This window comes from Rhineura floridana, chromosome 1 (assembly GCF_030035675.1).
Source record: "Rhineura floridana isolate rRhiFlo1 chromosome 1, rRhiFlo1.hap2, whole genome shotgun sequence".
Taxonomy (NCBI): Eukaryota; Metazoa; Chordata; class Lepidosauria; order Squamata; family Rhineuridae; genus Rhineura; species Rhineura floridana.
The window spans coordinates 295,749,167-295,770,608 of record NC_084480.1 but is presented as its reverse complement, the minus strand read 5'-3'; the positions used below and the strand labels follow the sequence as shown (position 1 = coordinate 295,770,608).

The window sequence follows — 21,442 nt, the reverse complement described above, 5'->3', positions numbered from 1 at the left end:
CTAGAGCATCTCCCGCAGATAGCTGTCCAGCCTCTGCTTGAAGACATCCAGCGAAGGGGATCCCACCACCTCCCTAGGCAGTCGGTTCCATTGCCGAACTGCCCTTACTGTCAAGAAGTTTCTTCTAATGTCCAATCTGAATCTACGCTCCTACAACTTAAAACCATTAGACCTAGTCCTACCCTCTGGGACATCAGAGAACAAATCTGTACCCTCCTCTATGTGACAGCCCTTCAGGTACTTAAAGAGTGCAATCATGTCACCCCTCAGCCTTCTCTTCACCAGACTGAACATGCCAAGTTCCTTCAACCTTTCCTCATAAGACTTGTTCTCCATACCGGCTATCATCCTCGTCGCCCTCTTCTAAACCCGCTCCAACTTGTCTATATCTTTCTTAAAATGAGGCGCCCAGAACTGAACGCAGTATTCCTGATGAGGCCTGACTAATGCAGAATATAGTGGGACTATTACTTCCCTCGACCTGGAAACTATAGCTCTGTTTATGCAGCCCAAAACCGTGTTTGCCTTTTTTGCCACAGCATCACACTGCTGGGTCATGTTCAACTTGCGATCCACTACAATTCCAAGGTCCTTCTCACACGCACTACTGCTAAGCCGGGTATTTCCCATCCTGTACCCGTGCATTTTGTTTTTGTGGCCTAAATGCAGAATCTTGCATTTGTCTTTATTGAATGTCATTTTATTAATTTCAGCCCAATTTCCTAGTCTATCCAGGTCCCTTTGGATTTTATTCCTGTCTTCCATTGTGTTAGCTATCCCTCCCAGTTTCGTATCATCTGCAAACTTCATAAGGCTTCCCTCCACCCCATCATCTAAGTTATTGATAAAAATGTTGAAGAGTATCGGCCCCAGGACAGAACCCTGTGGCACTCCACTCGAGACCTCCTTCCAGTCCGAAGCAGAGCCACCGACGACCACTCTTTGAGTACGGTTTTCCAACCAGTTGTGAATCCACCTGACAGTATTTCCATCTAGTCCGCATTTGACCAGTTTGCTAACCAAAAGGTCATGGGGAACTTTGTCAAACTCTTTGCTGAAATCTAGATAGATGACATCTACAGCATTTCCACCATCTACTAAGCTAGTGACCTGATCAAAAAAAGAGATGAGATTAGTTTGACAGGATTTTTTCTTGACAAACCCATGCTGGCTCCTACTAATCACAGCATTGTCATCTAGATAGTTGCCAATGGACTCTTTTATTATCTGTTCTAATATCTTTCCCGGAAGTCAGACTGACCGGCCTGTAATTCCCCGGATCTTCTTTTTTACCCTTTTTAAAGAGCGGGACGACGTTTGCCCGTCTCCAATCCTCGGGCACCTCTCCCGTTCTCCAGGATTTCTCAAAGATGATGGCAAGAGGTTCCGAGAGTACATCAGCAAGTTCCTTCAATACTCTGGGATGCAGTTCATCAGGCCCTGGAGATCTGAACTCATTTAGGTTAACTAGGTATTTCCTGACTATCTCCTTATCGAACTGCAATCCCGACCCCTTACTGAGATTGCTACCGATGCAAGGTTGCACACTGTTCCTTTTTTGGGAGAAAACGGAGGCAAAATAGGCGTTGAGCAGTTCTGCCTTTTCCTTGTTATCTGTCAACATTTTGCCATCCTCATTGAGCAGCAGTCCCACCGTTTCCTTGGTCTTTCTCTTGCTTCGAACATATCTGAAAAACCCCTTTTTGTTGTTCCTCGCTTCCCTCACCAGCCTCAGCTCATTCTGGGTTTTAGCTTTCCTTACACTATTCCTGCAAGCCCGAGCCGCTCGTCGGTACTCTTCCTTGGTGATGCGTCGTTCCTTCCATTCTTTATACATGCTCTTTTTTATTTTAACTCCCACGCTTCTTGGGCTCCTTTTTTCTTTAGTCTATCTAGCCACGGGATCCTACCCATCATTTCCCTGAGCTTGCTAAAATCGGCTTTCCTGAAATCCAAGGTCCATATTTGACTATATTCTCCTTTGGCTTTCCCCAGCATCACGAATTCCAGCATTACGTGGTCACTTTCCCCCAAGGTACCGACCGCTTTAATTCCTGTGACCAATTCATCCCTGTTAGTTAAGATCAGGTCCAGGATTGCCAATCCCCTTGTTCCTTCTTCTACTTTTTGAAAGAGGAAATTATCAGCAAGGCCCATCAGGAATTTGTTGGAGGCTTTGTGCTTTGCAGAGTTTGTCATGCATTTGTCCAGCCACAAACCACCTCTGGCATGCTAGCACATGCAAGCTAGTGAGGAAACCTCACAGGTAGCATTTATATGAGTTACCAAATATTACCTGACCCACTCTTTCCCTTTATTGTAAAACACTGATTGGCTTATATATTGACCTGTTTCTTTTCTTGTTGTTACTTGGTGGTGTTTGTTTTCATTTCTTATTTGTTCATTTGTTTGTCTTTCCCTTCCCTACGTCTTTTCAATCTGTTTCCCCATCTTTTTTCCTTGATTGATTATTGAATGATTATTGAGTTATGACAAACATGTAATCCTTAACATTTTTCAGTGTTTATTATTTTTAATGTTTAAATGTGCAGATAATACCATGTTTTATATGTGACTGATATTATTTAATATACTGCAATGAGAGAGAGAGAGAGAGAGAGAGAGAGAGAGAGAGAGATGTAGCTGTACAAGAGGGAGGAGCTTATTTTGCTGGTACTGCTCTGGTTCTGACCTGGTACTTGCTTGGCTGGGCCTGGTCTCACTGTAGTTCCCCCTTTGCCCACAGCTTGATGGTGATGCATAGGCTAAATACCGGTGGATAAACCTCAGATGACCTGCCATAGCCTTGAGTTCTGTGCTGCTGTTTAGGAAAAGAAATAGGGGGATCAGAACTTGTCCACACACATACACATAGGCCATTAAATCAGGACTACTTGCCTTTAGATTAGTTGTAAGTTAAATATCTATACTTCACATTCAGTACAAAATGCTCATAAAAATGAACAAGTGCCATGCTAATTCCAATATAAAATATTTGATTCCAATGAGTTTACATCAATCTTAAGATTGTCTTATACACAACTATAATTATATTGATTTATGTGTAGTTTGCTTGTCATGTAAATGACATTTGTTGTGTGAATGATTTGTTGTGTTTCTTTTATATAATAATACTATGATCACAAATCACCAGTAATAGATATTTTGTGTGGCTGCACGTATAAACTCACATTCTGTTTATTTTGTTTGAGAGGCCTTCAAAGGAACACTGTGGGGTAGGGCTTACCTCCTCCATTGACGTTCATTGTTTGGACTAACTGGCACATTAACTTTGAAGGAAATTGTCAGGGCATTGCTACTTATCCTCAGTGGTGCAATAGTCATTCCAAATTACATCTTTCTCCTATTTCTAATATTACTAAACATTTCTCTACATTCACAACCTTCTTCCCAGGAATCCATGTGGGAGAAATCATAAATTAAATCTGCAGTCACTGGTGTAATTTTAGATTCAGCTTGTTCCTCTGGAAATTATGCTGGGACAAAACCCATTTTTATGGGCTTATTATTTCCCCATGAAAAGGAAAGTATTGAAACATGGCAAGTATGTGGAAAATGGTCCTTATGATAATGCTAGGATGCTTGAAAGAACTTCAGTTAGGAAGTTCAGTGTGTTATAACTTCAATCTTTTTTTAAAAACAAGATATATTAACTTTCTTGAGCAAAACCAATTATAAAAATAAATATTTACACAAATCACATATCTCTAATAGGATTTGCATATTTCTTCTAGGATCCCCCTCAACAGGTCCACTATTGGATCTTTATCATGATTGTAAAACTATAACTCATACTAGTTTATCACTGACTCAAAAATAATATCGACTGGCTAATTTCATCAGAATATATGTAAAAGAGGACAGGATACCCTAGTTGTGCTCACTGATGCTCTGCCCTGTTATTTAATTTAATTTTTAAGATAATGGCATGCACATTTGCTACCAGATACCCTAGTGTGATCTTGTTCTGATAATTTCCATAATTAAAATCCTCTTTAAAGACATGCTACTCACGTTGTTTTATGCATAGTCATACAATATGAAAAAGTTTAATCAATAAAGCTCAAAAGTTTGCATATGTTTTTAACAGATTTCCCCCCTCTCTTTCTGTAACCAGAATGCTTTCTTATCTGGAGCTACTGAAAAATAAAATTAAATATCATATGATCTTGGAGAATAAATTAGAATAATGATAGGTTCACTGGTCCAACTTGGAAGCAATATTTTCCCCTCCTTGATTATTGCTTATTGTTCACACTGATTTTAAACATTATGGAATCGTGTTGACGGTTCACCTGTCATCATATTTGTTTGATTCATTCACAGCACCTTGTGGAGGCAATCTGACAGGCTCATCGGGTTTTATTCTTTCACCAAATTTCCCTCATCCTTATCCCCATAGCAGAGACTGTGATTGGACTATCACTGTTAATAATGACTATGTAATATCATTAGCATTTATCAGGTAAGTAACTGGTTGACCTAAACTTGAAATAATGAACATGTTGCTGATCCCTGAGAATATTAACTGCTAAACATTGCAAGTGGGTTGCTTTTTCAAAGCCTGGTACATCTGGCTTTCATAATAATGGATCTGATTGGGGTGTTGGAATAAAGCAGTCAGGATCTTACTCAAATGTATTCAGAGTTGCTCGTGATATAAAAGTATATGTATGCTTGTCTGAGATACGAAGGAATACCTCTGTTTATGAGAAAATAATCAATATGGTGGGTACTAGGAGAACCCTGTATATTTTGGGGTGGTGATTTTTACTTGTTTAATTTATACCCTGTTCTTCCACCAAACAAACATAGCCTGCAGAATGGCTTCCAAACTTCATAAAAAAATAAAATATGTCTAAATAATTTGTTTAGATTTATTGTTTTATCTATACTAAAACCTATAAGCAAACAGAAAGCAAACACATAAAAAGCCCATGTGTTTCAGAAAACAAGCTGTTCAGTCTAAAAACAGTACTTATTTTTAAACTAATCTTCAAACTGATATTATATTATATTATATTATATTATATTATATTATATTATATTATATTATATTATATTATATTATATTATATTATATTATGTGTTGGTTGTCCTTTAGCATAACCTTTTTTAACACACGGTGAAAAGAAAGCAACACAATAAAATTTAACAATAAAAAGAGGAAAAACTGAACAAACCAATACATAAAAACCAGCCAAATCATAAGACAACCATTTAAAGCCAATGGTTATAAGATATTGGAATCTCTAGCCAAATCAATAGGTTTTCAGCTGCCACTGGTATATGTCAATACAATGCTGTGATACTATGTTTGTTAAGGTTAGTTATTTATTAGTTTTAAGTAATTTGATGGAGAGTTTATCTCGTGTGTCATAAGTTACTTAGTGTTCTTTTTAAAAATCATTTATGCTTTTTGGCTTCTATTGTGGATTTATAATAATTCATGACTCAAGAAACATGCACCAAATATAGTCATGAGAAAAATTTGTGGGTGCACTTTGTGGCTGAAAGTGCTAATGTGGAAACTGAGGTTTATAAAGTGACACAATCAAGCTATTATGAGAGTGCTATTGTGTTCATGTCCTGCTTGTGGGCATCTTGTAGACTTTTGGTTGGTCACAGTAGAAACAGAATACTGGACTAGATAGGCCTTTGGTCTGATTCAGCTAGGCTCTTATCTTCTTAAACCCATTAAAGTTTTTTAATCTTTAGGATAACATTGTCAATATATATGGGGCAATATGTTGTTGACACAAACTAAAACATTGGTGATCTAGGTTTTACCGCTTTAATAGGAGATGTATGCATTGCAGCTTTTATCAGAGATTAAAGGAAAATGTCATACTCATGTTACGGACCCATTTTATAAGCCATATATTTACATAATAATAAGGCTCAGGTGAGCAATGCTATCCTGGTTATTAAATAATGTTTGCTCAAATTCTCTACCACAATTCAGTACCTAAAATGATGTCACAGATTAAACAAAGCAAATCTGTTGTGAGTACTGCATGTCTAACCTATAAAGGATAATAACATGGTCAGAATATTTGTGAAAGTAAATGCAAACAAAAAGTTCACAGCAAATCCGATGTCAGGAGATATGCAAACACAATGTTTAAAAGATGCACAGAATTATAGTAATCTGTAAGAAAATGTTTTACACTTCTATGTACTACCATTCTATTACAAAAGGGTACTATTTGACTTGGAAGTGGCCCCAAAAATTGAAGTAAATTTGTCCGCAAAAGCATTGCAAAACCTTTTCATATAGAATAGTTTTACCAGATAGCAGGATTTATTAGGATGATATTATTGGGCAAAACACATTCCATCAAACATTTCTATCTCTATCTCAAAATATGTATATATATATTTTTTGCAGCTTCAGTATAGAACCAAACTATGACTTTCTTTATATCTATGACGGACCAGACAGCAATAGCCCACTAATTGGAAGCTTTCAAGATAGCAAGTTACCTGAGAGGATAGAAAGTAGTTCCAACTCCATGCACTTGGCTTTTCGAAGTGATGGATCTGTTAGTTTTACTGGTTTCCACTTGGAGTATAAAGGTAAGTGAAAGTAACTGTACTGCAAATTGTAGACTTTTTGATGCTCAGCATTGAACTGCTTTTTTAAAACAATTCTGCATAAACTTAAGATATGCTCATTTAATGGTCGGTATGTACCCTGTTTTAAGCTGTGATTTGCCAGAACTGACTTATGACTAAATGCATGTGAAACTGACATGACTAGGCTGATCTGTCCATCCCTAGTTGTACAAATTCAGTCTGTAGGAGGAAGATTACATGACTGAATGTACTGCCATACAAACAAATCTCTCTACAATTTTTGTAAAAACAAAGGTACATTAGGGAGAAGCCTAGCCCTCCCCTGACATGTAATTTGTTACATACGGTATGTTTTTGTTTGCAGAATAATTCAATCAAGAGCCCTCATTGCAAAGCAGTAGCACCTAGATACAGGTATACCATCTCAGTGACGTCAAATTAGATGAGGTGCCAGGAGACAAACAATCACTGGCTATATTAAACTGAAATGCAACTGTGGGAGGGGGCAAGTGGACAATTTAACATTTTTAATTCATGACACTTTTTTTCCTAATGAGCACCTTTGGTGGAAAATATACTAGGACCCTTTGATTTGGAGAATGGTGTATGGATGTGGGTGTGATTGAACTGAAAAGATGGCATGACATGAAAGGTTTAAGCACTCCCTCCTCCACTGTCACTACTGTGGTCAGAAATGAAGCCTCTTGCAACTGCATTTTAGGAGAGACACAGAGGCCTTCAGAAGACTCTCATCTAGTTTGGCCTTTAGACAATGATGGTAAGTGAAGAGATTTGGATACATTTTTCCACATTCAGTCTGCTTGATTGATGAAATAATTTGTACTTAGCAGAAGAGTACACTTATTTGTGTTTCACTGGACTATTAATATAGTCAGACACTATCTTTGTGCAGTGAACTGTACACAGTGTGTGAAATTAACAAAGATCATCTAACAAAACCATTCTGTAAGAGGTATATAGTTTAGAGAAACTCATCTTGGTGCAATAGATTGGGACAAAGACCCATTAAGATAAAATTGTCTTGGTAGGTAAAGAAATTCTCATAACTAAGACTGCCTATTTCTTCTTATTACAGCCAAACTACGTGAGTCCTGCTTTGATCCTGGGAATATAATGAATGGCACAAGACTTGGAATGGATTATAAATTGGGGTCGACAGTCACATATTATTGTGATGCTGGTTATGTTCTTCAAGGATACTCTACTCTCACTTGTATTATGGGAGATGATGGGAGACCTGGATGGAACAGAGCCTTACCAAGCTGTCATGGTGAGTTTTGGGGTGTAGAGTATGGGGAACAATCTGACTCCTGATTTGCAGGAGGAAGTATATGTTTACATTTATTTTCATAAATGTATTTATCTTGAGGACACATGGGCTCCACCACAAATGCAGGGACGTGAACAGAGGGATCTCCATGGGGTACACACAAAGAGAGATGCATTCAGCACATCAGGCTGTTATAGTGAGCTGCAGGGTAGTGCACTATTTCCATATCTCCATCAAACATTCCCCACTTTGTGTAGTCAAGGAATAATATGCAAGAAGAGACAATAAATGCAGGTATTATATAAACTTGGAAGTTTTTTTTCCCCCAGCACTCTATGGTATTGTTATTTTGTAGTCATTTTACTTTTCTACAAATTAAGGCTCATCAAACAAATCTGACCTGGTCATGCTAGGTATGCAAGCAGCAGCAGCAATAACAAAAACTAACCTCATATGGCAGCAAAGCTTCACATGACAGCAGATGAGAAGGTAATATTAAGGTGAAGGAATCCAATAAATCATTCTTTTTTGGGTCAGGACAGGCATCAGTAATGATGTCAATAATGGTGAGATATGAGCCTGAGTATTCTGTGCTTCCATTGGGGCTGCTGGAACTTTGGTCATTCAGCAGATGTACTACAACTCGTATCATCCCTGACCATCATCCATGCTAGCTGGGGAACTGGTTTTGGCCAATGGGCCAAATCGTGATATTCCCCACACCTGGACCATTTTGACAGTTGGATTTGATTGCCCACCATGACTTCAGGTGAAGTGGATTCCTTTGTCTGGATGGTTTGAAATCCAACTGCACAAGTAAAGGGACACTGCAAACTGTACTTTCAGCAGCAAGCAACATCTTTACCTGGACCATATATGGTGTCAAGTGTTGGGTAGGTGACCTGGAGAAAAGTGTTTTACAGGTCAAATTAGTTGTGGAATTGCATTTGGAAGGCCACAGGTTCCCCATCCCTATATTATGTGGCTCCTACATGACCTGATGTCTATAAAATAACCCACAAATTGTCTTTTTTCCCATTTTCATATCCTAACAAATGTTTTAACAAGATCCATTTAATCATTCTTCTTTTATTTTTAACATTTAATCATTCTTTTATTTTATTTTTTTAAAAAAATATTTTTATTTTTAACTAAGCTAGTGAAAGAAAGCTATATACTTTAACATTTCTCCAGTACCTCTCTACATTAGGTGTAGCTTACCTTTGGCTAATATCCTTATTTCAAATGTCCTTGAAGTCTCTGTAATAATTGAGGGATGTGAACCAAGTCCACAATCTCATTCTAATATGAATGAATGCAAAGATTAACCAGTCTAATACACTAAGCCATTTGGCATTTGATGATAGCTGTTAAAAGCAGAATGTAATTAAAGTGTGCAGATTAAACTTATTCATATGACAAAGAATAAGAACTGGTTTTTGTCAGTTTCAACAAGTGCACTTCCTTCCAACAGTATTACATAAGATTTTACCTTTCACATAACTAATATCTATTGTTTACAAGTTAGTACTTTATTGTTCTGCATAGTGGAAAACCCCATTTCATGCTGAGAAGACTCCAGAACATAATTACCATTCTGTTTGAGTCCGAACAAAAGTGCACATTTCCTCCTTAAAAACAAAATAAAAATGTAAATGTACTGCCTTCAAGTCGATTCCAACTTATGACGACCCTATGAATAGGGTTTTCATGAGGCTGAGAGGCAGTGACTGGCCCAAGATCACCCAGTGTGCTTTATGGCTATGTGGGGATTCGAACCCTGGTCTCCCAGGTCGTAATCCAACACCTTAACCACTACACCACACTGGCTCTCCAAAAAATAAAATAAAATAAAATAAAATGTGCTATTTTCATGGGGGGAGGAATCATCCATGTTACACTAACACTCAGAGAAGGGGCTGGCAAGTCATTATACTTGTAAATACATGCAAAGCATGAGTACAAGGTATTCCAACTACAACCCTATCTGGACAGGGAGAACCTCGCCACAGTTATCCATGCTCTGGTAACCTCTAGATTGGACTACTGTAATGCACTCTACGTAGGGCTACCTTTGAAGACGGTTCGGAAACTTCAGCTGGTGCAGAATGCTGTGGCCAGAGTCCTTACTTGGTCTAAAAAATCTGACCATGTAACACCTGTCCTGGCCCAGGTGCACTGGCTACCAATATGTTTCCGGGCCAGATTCAAAGTGTTGGTTCTTACCTATAAAGCCGTTAACGGCATCGGACCGCAATACCTGACGGAACGCCTCTCCCGCTATGTACCTACCCGGTCGCTGCGCTCGACGTTGAAGGCCCTTCTCCGGGTTCCAACTCATAGGGAGGCTCGGAGAGCAATAACTAGAGCTAGGGCCTTCTCAGTGGTGGCCCCTGAATTATGTAACGCCCTCCCTGACGAGATACACCTGGCACCTTCCTTATTATCTTTTTGGCGCCAGGTAAAGACCTACCTCTTTGCCCAGGCATATTAAATGTTAAATGTTAAATTTAATCTATTTTAATTTTAATTTTTTGTCTTAATTTTGTTTTTAAATATGTTTTCATATTGTATTGTACCCACACCTGTATTTTAATCTGTTTTTATCTTGTTGTACACCGCCCTGAGAGCTTGTCGCTAAAGGGCGGTCTAAAAGTGCAATAAATAAATAAAAATAAATAAATAAATTACATACTAGTTTTTTTATATGTTCAGTATGCTTGCTGCAGCCTCAGATCTCAATGTTGGGTCAAGAAGTACCTTCAGGCTGTATACCTGTTCCTTCAAAGGGAATACAACCCCAGCTAGAATAGGCTTTCAGTTACTAGAACATGGGAACCACACACACGTGGTGCCTCTGTCTTGTTAGGATTCAGTCTTGTTAGACATTTGTCTAGCATCAGACAGAATGAAGTGATAGAGCTGGATGTCATCTGCAAACAATACATGTTTGTTGTGTAATAACACACATCCCTTTTGAAGATTTAGTTATTGCAATTAGTTCATCATATGACCATGTGACTCCTTCACCTCACAGGTGAATTGGAAGTTGAGATGGTTACCCCCCAAAGAGGAAGTAGTTCCACTTATTTTTGAGCCAAACTGAATTCTGTTTATTCCTCGAACCTTTTTATGGTTTAAAAAAGGGAAATTGGGATAGGTGTGATGGGAGGAGAAATGAATGGTAAGGAAGGAGGTGTTTCACTTCTGGGTGCATGGGACTGGATGCAGAGTGAGAATTCCTCTTTGACTCAGTTTGAAACCTGAGTCCCAGCAGAATTCAAGGTCCTACATTTCATTTCTTTGAGACAAACATTTTGAGCCCCGTTAATCTTGTACTTCATGACTTTACGTGAATGTTCCAACTCTTCATATGTAATTAATATAAACAATAGTATACTCCAGTATTTTTGGGGGGGAAGGAGAGAACATCATTTTTCTTTTTAAAAAATCCACTTATATAGCTGTATTTGTGGTTGTGTGCGAATGGAATTGTTGTTGTTATGTGACTTCAAGTCAAATTTGACTTATGGTGACCCTATGAATCAGCGACCTCCAGTAGCATCTGTTGTGAACCACCCTGTTCAGATCTTGTAAGTTCAGGTCTGTGGCTTCCTTTATGGAATCAATCCATCTCTTGTTTGTCCTTCCTCTTTTTCTACTCCCTTCTGTTTTTCCCAGAATTATTGTCTTTTCTAGTGAATCATGTCTTCCCATTATGTGTCCAAAGTATGATAACCTCAGTTTCATCATTTTAGCTTCTAGTGATAGTTCTGGTTTAATTTGTTCTAACATCCATTTGTCTTTTTCGCAGTCCATGCTCCTCCAACACCACATTTCAAATGAGTTGATTTTTCTCTTATCCACTTTTTTCACTGTCCAACTTTCACATCCATAATTAGAGATCGGGAATATCATGGTCTGAATGATTCTGACTTTAGTGTTCAGTGATACATCTTTGCATTTGAGGACCTTTTTCGAGTTCTCTCATGGCTGCCCTCCCCAGTCCTAGACTTCTGATTTCTTGACTGTCATCTCCATTTTGGTTAATGACTGTGCAAAGGTATTAATCCTCCTTGATAAGTTTTATGTCCTCGTTGTCAACTGTAAAGTTACACAAATCTTCTGTTGCCATTACTTTAGTCTTCTTGACATTCAGCTGTAGTCCTGCTTTTGTACTTTCCTCTTTAACTTTCATCAGCATTCGTTTCAAATCATTACTGGTTTCTGCTAGTAGTATGGTATTGTCGACATATCTTAAATTATTGATATTTCTCCCTCCAGTGTTCACACCTCCTTCATCTTGGTCCAATCCCGCTTTCCATATGATATGTTCTGCGTATAGATTAAACAAATAGGGTGATAAAATACACCTCTGTCTCACACCCTTTCTGATTGGGAACCAATTGGTTTCTCCATATTCTGTCCTTACAGTAACCTCTTGTCCAGAGTATAGGTTGTTCATCAGGACAATCAGATGCTGTGGCACCCCCATTTCTTTTAAAGCATTCCATAGTTTTTCATGATGTACACAATCAAATGCTTTGCTGTAATCTATAAAGTGCAGGGTGATTTTCTTCTGAAATTCCTTGCTCCGTTCCATTATCCAGCGTATGTTTGTGAATGGAATATCACACACAAAATGGTGTAGAGTTTCACTGTAAAAATATAATGAGCAAGTGAGCAAAATTTCAGTGTCATGAAAAGTGGCAATATGCCTAAAGGAGGAGACACATGCGTTCACGTTTTTAAAGACACTATAAAAACAGGCTGTTCAAAATTGTAGTTGAGGGGCGAAATAAGACACTGACACATCAGCTTGGGTTGAACAAGGGCCACTTTATTAAATTACAGCAGACAAACCCAATTTTAAAGTGACCTGCAGAGGGAAAATCTAGGTGCAGGACTATCTATAAGCAAGTAGCTTGCCATACAGGTCTTGGGCAACCAGCCCCTGCTGAGGCAAGGGCAAGCCCTTACCCTGGCCACACCTTGTAGATGAGTAGGGGGGCCTTCCCACGTCATCCCCACCCGGGGTTGAATAACTCTTGGGTAGATGAGATAATTTGGCCCCAGAGGCAGCCCATATCCTGTCTTCGAGCCACAAAGCCTTGCCAGACAGGCCTCTGGAACTGTCAATCACCTCCAAAGGTGCCTGAGGGGGCCACCTAGCTTAACTATTTCCCTTCCCGCACCAGTGCTATAACAAAACTGCCCCACAGGGCATTGGTCTTCAATATATCAATTTTGCCAAATCAGCCAAAACCACCTATTAATAACAACACCCCCTAACCCGATTCCCTCCCCCTCCCATAGTGTGGAGCAGGTGAAAAACCTGCCCGCCAACGAGGGTAGGCAGGATAAAAATCCCTACTCGGCCTCCAAGCGACCCATAGGCACACCATAAAAGAGGGAGGGTGGGGTGGGCATCGCAATTCCAAAGAGGAAGGTAGAAGGGGCAGCTCAGCTTAAATAAGCCCTCCAGCCTTGCCCCTCCCTTCCGCCAAGTTGCACTCGCGTCATAGGCACTACTCATGACTTTGCCTCACTTAAAGATGGAGGCGGAAGCTTTGCCCCTGTCTGCAATTATGCCCCGCCTGTCAGCTGTGCAGCGAGCGGGGCATCATTAATGTCAAATTAACTAATGTGCATATCCTAAATCAGCACCAGACTTTTCAGCCCAAGATACATTGGCTATTTTTAGTTTGATGTTGGTTTGTTTTGAAAGTATCCATACTTAGTGTTAAATCACAATTCCTGGTTTGGTCAAAATGACAAGCAGCGTTTAACTGAAGTGGAAGCTGGAGAAAGCTAGGCTCATTCAATTAACGCTAAACCATAGTTTTGCAGTGTGTCTGGGTGCAGTTATTTTCTCATTTCTCCTCCCTATATTTTGAAGTGTGTCATGCATTTCTGCCTCTTTAACAGGAACGGCTGCAGATGTAATGTATTTTGAGAACCATCTGAATACCACTAATAGATAACTGGTGATGTTATGCTACTGCAGCAGATTATTTTATTTGCATTTTATCTTTAGGTCATTGGCAGGACTTGGTAGTTAGCTGTAACATAAGCTTGTATGAAATGGTCCCTTGGACCCACCTGAAGGGTGATTTTCACAGGTACGCCTGCCATCAGATTGGGTAGTACTGCCATCTAGCATCTGAAGGCAAGAATGCACTAGAGTTAAAACCTGGGGCTCAAGCCCCTCCCACTCCAGTCTTCATGATGACGAGTCCGAAGTGGTAATCTGAAAGTAACCAAAGGGCAAAAGCCCCAGCAGCAAAGAAAATATACATAGCAAATATCATAGAACTTGCAACATAAGAACAGGTTTTAACTAATGAAAATCAGACAGAGCACGAAGCACATAGATTGAACTATATACGAAATACTGAACCAATTTCCCCAGAAATCCCCCACAAGGGAGGGACGTGATGGCAGGCGTACCTGTGAAAATCACCCTTCAGGTGGGTCCAAGGGACCATTTTCCACAGGTAGCCTGCCATCAGACTGGGATGTACCAACGTAGCCCCCTAATAGGGAGGGATTCCTAGGAAATTACAAATCAGAAATAACGTGTTGCAGGACACGTCTCCCGAAAGAGGCGTCAGCTGAAGCATAGCGATCAATCTTATAATGCTTCACAAAGGAGTTAGGGGTAGCCCATACCGCCGCTCTGCATATGTCTGTAAGAGGAGCATTAGTTAGGAAAGCCGCCGTAGTGGCAGCAGACCTGGTCGAATGGGCCGTGATGTTAGACGGCACTGGCAAATTAAGTGACTGATATGCAATAGAAATACAGGCTCGAAGCCAACAGGACAAAGTGGATTTGGACACCTTTTTTCCCAAAGATCTCGGATGAAAGGATACAAATAATGCGTCTGTCTGTCTAATATCCTGGGTGCGAGAGAGGTAAACTTTGAGCGCTCTCCTAACATCCAGCGAATGCCAGGCCTTTTCGAGGGGATGGACCGGCTTTGGACAAAAGGATGGAAGTACAATGTCCTGGCTACTGTGGAACACTGAGTTGACCTTAGGACAGAACGATGGATCCAGCCTCAGGACTACAGAGTCCTTATGGAATACGCAGAGATGACGGGCCGATGACAGGGCCTGTAACTCCGAAATCCGCCTCGCTGAAGTGATAGCCACGAGGAAAAGGACTTTAAAAGACAACAGTCTTAGAGGCACTGAGGCAAGAGGCTCAAATGGAGGTTGCTGTAATGCCTGCAAAACTTTGGAGAGGTTCCAGGATGGAAAGTGGTGACGTACCGCTGGAGAGAGGTGGGGAGCTCCTCTTAAGAAGCGTTTGATGAGCGGGTGAGTGCCTAGGGGTGCTGCCGATGAAGAAACAGACAGAATTGAGGAGATGATGGAGGCCTGTCTACGCAGGGTGTTCGGTCTGAGTCCCAATGTCATGCCTCTGTGTAGGAACTGTAGAACGTGCTGTACAGTGGCTTGGGGTGCTGAAAAACCTTTAGAAGTGCACCAGCTGGAAAAAGTACGCCAAGTACTCTGATAGATTCGAGTAGTTGACGGACGCCGAGATGCTAAAATAGTGTTTATGACCCCTTGAGACAGACCAGCAGAGATCAACTGTGTCCGCTCAAAAGCCAGGCTGTCAGTCTCAGCCAGTTCGGGTCTGGATGCCAAACTGGTCCTTGGGAGAGAAGATCCGGCCTGATTGGAAGAGTCCAGGGAGCCGCCATTGACATCGAGAGGAGTTCCGAAAACCAGGGTCTGCGAGGCCAGTAGGGTGCTATGAGTAAAATCCGTGTCCGTTCAAGTCGGAGTTTTGTCAATGTCCTGCCTAGGAGTGATATAGGCGGGAAGGCATAAAGGAGCCCGTGTGGCCATGGTGTCATCAGCGCATCCACTGCTTCCGCCGTTGTCTCTAGGTACCTTGAGAAGTAACGAGGCAGTTGGCAGTTTTGGCTGGAGGCGAAGAGATCCAGTGAGAGGGGGCCGAACCGCCGCTGAAGGAGGGTGAACACAGCTGGATGAAGTTTCCATTCTCCCGGATGGATCGTTTGCCTGCTGAGCCAGTCGGCCGTAACGTTTAGCGTGCCGCTGAGGTGTTCTGCTCGTAATGACAGGAGGTGGGACTCGGCCCAGTCGAAGAGTCGTGTCGCTTCCTCCTGTAGAGCCCTGGACCTTGTGCCTCCTTGTCTGTTGATGTGAGATTTCACGCAAACATTGTCCGTGCGAATTAGGACGTGTTGTAGAGCGAATAGTGGCTGGAAGTGTCTTAGAGCGAGATGAGCAGCCCTGAGCTCCAGCCAGTTGATGTTGTAACTTAGTTCCTGGGTTGACCACACGCCTTGGACAAAGGTGGAGTTGCAATGGGCTCCCCAGCTGGACAGACTGGCATCCGTGGTGATTAGGACTCTGGTTGGGTCCCGGAACTGTGTCCCCTTGGTAAGGGAAGTTGTGGATACCCACCAGCAGAATGATTGCGTCAGAGATTGGCCCAGAGGAATTACGCGATGGTTGGACTTGGAGATGTCCGCTTGAAAGGGTAGGACAGCCCATTGTAAAGGTCTGGAATGATGTCGGGCCCACGGAACGATGTGGATGGTGGAGATCATTGCCCTGAGAAACTGGGCCAGAAACATGACATCTGCTGTGGGGCGATGTAGAAGTAAGTTTGCCATGGCTGTGATGGAAGCAATACGGTCTGGGGACAGAAAGGACATGGCTAGGGATGTGTCCAGTATTGCCCCTAAGTGCTGGAGGCGCTGAGTTGGTTGTAGATGACTCTTTTCCACATTGATCAGCCAGCCGTGAGAGTGTAGTGCCTCTAGGGTGAACTGGATCTGCCTGTTGGCCAAGTCCCGGGAGCCTGCTCGGAGGAGGAGGTCGTCGAGATAAGCATAAATATGGACCCCCTGGAGGCAGAGATACGCCAGCATGGTGGCCATCACTTTGGTGAAGACTCAGGGGGCTGAGGAGAGGCCAAATGGAAGGGCCCGGTATTGAAAATGGAGGTGGCCTAGTGCAAATCTCAGGAACCGTCTGTGACCCGGGCAAATTGGGATGTGTAAGTAAGCGTCCTTCAGGTCGATGGATGCGATAAAGTCCCCTTGTTGTAGAGCCTCTACAATAGACGCCAGAGATTCCATCTTGAAGTGGCGGTATTTGACAAAGCGGTTGAGGCCCTTGAGGTCTAAGACCGCCCTCCATGAGGAGTCTCGCTTGGGAACCGTAAAGAGGACGGAGTACACGCCTTGTAGCCGTTCGGATGGGGGAACAGGCTCTATAGCGGCTATCTCTAGTAGATGTCGTAGTGCGTCCTGCATGATATTTTTGCGTGCCCTGGAGACGGGGGAGATGCAAAATTTGTCCGGTGGTGTCTGCCAAAATTCTATATTGTAGCCCTGGGTGAAGAGAAGTCTGACCCAGGAGATGTTTCTCAAGTTTAGCCAGATGCTGGAGAAGAAGGAGAGTCTGCCTCCAATGGGGATGGAGTCAGAACTGCCTGCGTTGATGGTTTCCTCTGCCATATGCCTGCCTGCTCTGGTATTGGCCCCTGTATTGTGATCGTTGTCTGGACCAGGGTGCCTTGAAGGGACGGAAATTTGTAGGCCTGGTGTCCCGTCCTCGTCCACCGGGTCGTCCTCTCCGAAAGGGTTGGAAGGAACGGTAAGGGGTAAACCGTCGTCCGGGTCTGCGGTCGTCTCTTTTGGCCGTACCTAGTGCAGGTTTACGATTGTTCTTGGGGTCGACAAGGACTGCTTTGAGAGCATCCTCGCCGAAGAGCATATTTCCCGAGTATGGAGCTAAGGATAAGTTGGTTCTGGCAGTCAAGTCGGCGTCCCAATGGAAATAAGACTTAGCTACGCTCTGTCTAAATTCAGATCTGCCTCGGACGGAGGCAAGAATGAAGACTGGAGTGGGAGGGGCTCGAGCCCCAGGTTTTAACTCTAGTGCATTCTTGCCTTCGGACGCTAGATGGCAGTACTACCCAATCTGATGGCAGGCTACCTGTGGAAAATAAGCACTACACTACAATATCTCTGAGCTCAATTTTACTTGAAATGGATACTTACAAATGAGATTGAGTCTCCAGATAATGTAATTAAAACTTTAATAATGTTCAACATTATTACAAATTCCATATGTAATTTGACACTTAGTTTCAGTGCTGATAGATTTTGCTCAAGAAATAGAATTGAATTTGCACATAGGATTTACCTCATTTGAGAATTAATACTTTTGTGAAAAAAGATTTCTTTCCACACTTTCTTCCTCAATTTTGCATGCTAAGGAAAAGTACTTTTTACCTAAAAGCTAAACTATAACTTTCATAGTGTGTGTTTAGTGTTTAGTATTAAGAGAAAATATACCAGGCTTAGTCTTGTATGCACCAGAATTTAAGTTGTAAATCCATTGACTTCTCTTTGGATTTTTAAACAGGCATACATCGCACTGCTATAAGGTACAGAAACGTGATAATGTTATATAGCAATAACATCTCTGAAAACAGTTCTAATAAAACATCAGATTGGGAAAGGACACCATGGGCCACAGGAGAACATACGAAGAGCCCTGGTTTATCAGATGAAAGGCTCATCTAGTCCACATCTTATTCTCACAGTGGTCAACCAGGTGCCTATGGGAAACCCACAAGCAGGATATGAGCATTAGAGCAGTCTGCTGTACCCATAGCAGTGCCCATCCAAACCCATTGTCCTGCACTCTGGCTCAGCCTAAGCAGATGCCATAAACCAAGTGGTAGTTACTGTGGAAATACTTCTGTATTCTGAGAACTTACCCCACTAAGGCCATCAGGTTTTTCAGTTGCTCCCTATGTGGAATAGGCAGTCAAGCAGAGAGCTTCCATGCCCCCGGAAAGTGTGGAGACTCTCAGAATATCCCACAGAAGCAATTATGGACAGCAATCCTACACCAGAATTCATACAAAACACAAGTGATGGGGTTTCCATTACCACAACACATGATGGAAAGGATGGTCTATATATATACTGTAACCACATTATACTGTGTAGTCGCATCACATATTGGCTTACAGCTCACCACTGAACATTTTTTCAAAAGATCCTGTGCCTTTCTTCTGATAAAAATGTATAATTAAATATTAGTAGAGCTTTTCACATGACGTGAGACTTACTCCCATATCGGATAATGCATATCTATATCTATATCGCATATCTACAGTCAAGCAGCCAGTTTTTTACATAAACAACATGAGAAAAAATGATTTGAGAATGAAAATGTTAAAAAGTTCTTCTTTTAGCAAAGAGATAGCTGTAATCATGGTAATTCTGATCTCTGCCCCCAAATTCTGGTGTTGTTGTTTTAAGTTTTATTTCTATTCTATTTTTCTGAGGAACATAATTTGTTTCTTTCTTTCTAGAGTCTCAGTGCATGACTCACAAGCAATATGGATTTTTTCCACCCAGACATGCAAATCACTTTATGACTGTTTATCAGAACTACACATTTTTGTCATATTTTCTTGCTGTGACAATTACCATATTAAACATAATAATTGTGTTCATACTTTTGCATGAATTTTGCATTACAAATATTACAATAATGTTTAATACACATACATTCATTGGGATCTTTTGCCATTAATTAGGGAGGCCCATTTGATAAGATAGGCCCCATGTACAGTCAACTGCATTTCTGAAAGTGACCTTTGGACATAGAAGGGCCTCCAGTGTTTATTCTGAGTACATAAGAAAAATTGTGGGAACAACACAGTTCTTATGGAACAATTTGTTATGCTTAGCTTTGCATGGTAAAGAGTTTGTCCAAGAAGGTCATTCAGTTGTTCAGGTTTCTTTACAGGTTACAGGTTGCTTTACACCTGGATTTATTCCAGGCCTGATGAGTTTTTGAACATGTTTTAGCACCAATTCTCACTAAATGCATGGGACATTGTGGTAACTAGGAGAATTAATTGGTGAAAATTGCTGCTGAAACATGCCTCTTTGGGAGGATTTGTTCAGGCCTGGAATAAATTTTAGGGCACATATCTGCATCCCACTTTTTTCTTTTCTTTCCCATTTACATGCTCTAGCTAGTGGAACTGCAACAATTATAACTGGAAATCAAATTTGAAAAAACGGTGTAACAAAATTGTGCTCACTGTTGTCTAAAATACATCTTCATTGACCACTTCATTTTTCAGTACATTATTAAAATAATTTACATCTTTACTTTGTAGCACCTTGTGGAAGTCGTTCTACAGGTTCTGAAGGCACAGTTTTATCCCCAAACTACCCTAAAAACTACAGCATAGGACATAACTGCATTTACTCCATTGCTGTTCCCAAGGAATTTGGTGAGTGGTATTTATTTGTTTGTTTGTTTTACAGTTTTGCTTCCCATATCTGTTAATAGACATTGTAATTATTGTATACAACAGTGCCACTCAGTTGACAGTAAGGTTTCCATCAGCAGAGCAGGGAAGGAAACAGTTTCCCCCAGACCAGAGGGTTGGAGACCCTTCAGAGCAAATTTAGGAGGGGACAGCAGGGGAAGAGGAAATTGTTGAACATTTCTTCCCTCCACGTTCCTCAGATGAAAGCCTTACCATCAGCTGAGTGACACCAATGGGTACAACCCATATAACGCAAACTGAAATCTGCATTAGAAATTATTGCTACAAGGTTCACTTTGAGCATCTATTTGTACTTTTTGCATGTTCTTTTATGGAATTCATTATCACCGTATTTTTGAGAGAGGGGATTGAGTTCTCATGGAAGATTTTATGATCAATTTATCAAATTCTTCTAAATATAAATGTTTTGATGAGTGTATCATCAGAAAAGTTTTCTTAAACTTTTTTATTGCATATATCAAGCAGGACTTGTATGTGATAGTCAACATGTTGAGGGTGGATATAAACTTTTAACATCAGAAATATTAATTGGGTAGTAGGTAGTAGTTATGTATGAGACAAAGGAAATTATGTGAGCTAGAACTTACTAGAAAACTATAAATCAATAGGGAAGAATAATTATGAGTTACAGTTATTGAAATACAGTCTTAGATTTCTTATCATCCAAATCAGTAGAAGCCAACAGTGAAGGAGACTTGGAATCAAAGAGAAGAAAGAAACAAATTGCCACTTACTGTATGGTCCATATGGGGCTCTAAATGCAAAGGTATTCTGGTTCCTATAGGCTCCAATCACGTGTAGATATTGCCCTTTCCTTCCATTTACAGACACACTGAAGAAATATTGGATATCTATGCTAAGCCATAGTTTGGCTTAGAGTATTGTCTTGATCCAGGGTTGTGATTTTAGCTCTTTCCAACTTAATCACTGTAACCAATATTTGTGATATGGTTTATGGCTCATGGTTTTTCTGGGAGAGCTAAACCACAAGCCCGGGTTCAGAGGACACACCATTGAATTCACTGTGTGTTCAATACCTGCAGGTGTTGTTTTTTAATCAGATATGTAATTTAACTTTAATCAATCCCTCACAAATTTGGTATCTTTTTTTAAAAAAATAATCTGTGATGTTGGGGGAAAGAGACTATATTGAACTGCAAAATAATCCAAATGCC

At 40.9% G+C, this 21,442-nt stretch overlaps 1 protein-coding gene across 3 annotated transcripts in view; it reads left to right on the top strand.

Moving 5' to 3' along the window:
• Window positions 1–21,442, top strand: part of CSMD3 (CUB and Sushi multiple domains 3) — a 1,044,618-nt gene that overhangs the window by 747,685 nt on the left and 275,491 nt on the right. For all 3 annotated transcript variants that reach the window (XM_061605340.1, XM_061605331.1, XM_061605321.1), the window contains 4 exons: window positions 4,348–4,486; window positions 6,413–6,600; window positions 7,697–7,891; window positions 20,091–20,207. In XM_061605340.1, the coding sequence (XP_061461324.1) occupies window positions 4,348–4,486; window positions 6,413–6,600; window positions 7,697–7,891; window positions 20,091–20,207 (639 nt within the window). The remainder of the gene's footprint in view (window positions 1–4,347; window positions 4,487–6,412; window positions 6,601–7,696; window positions 7,892–20,090; window positions 20,208–21,442) is intronic.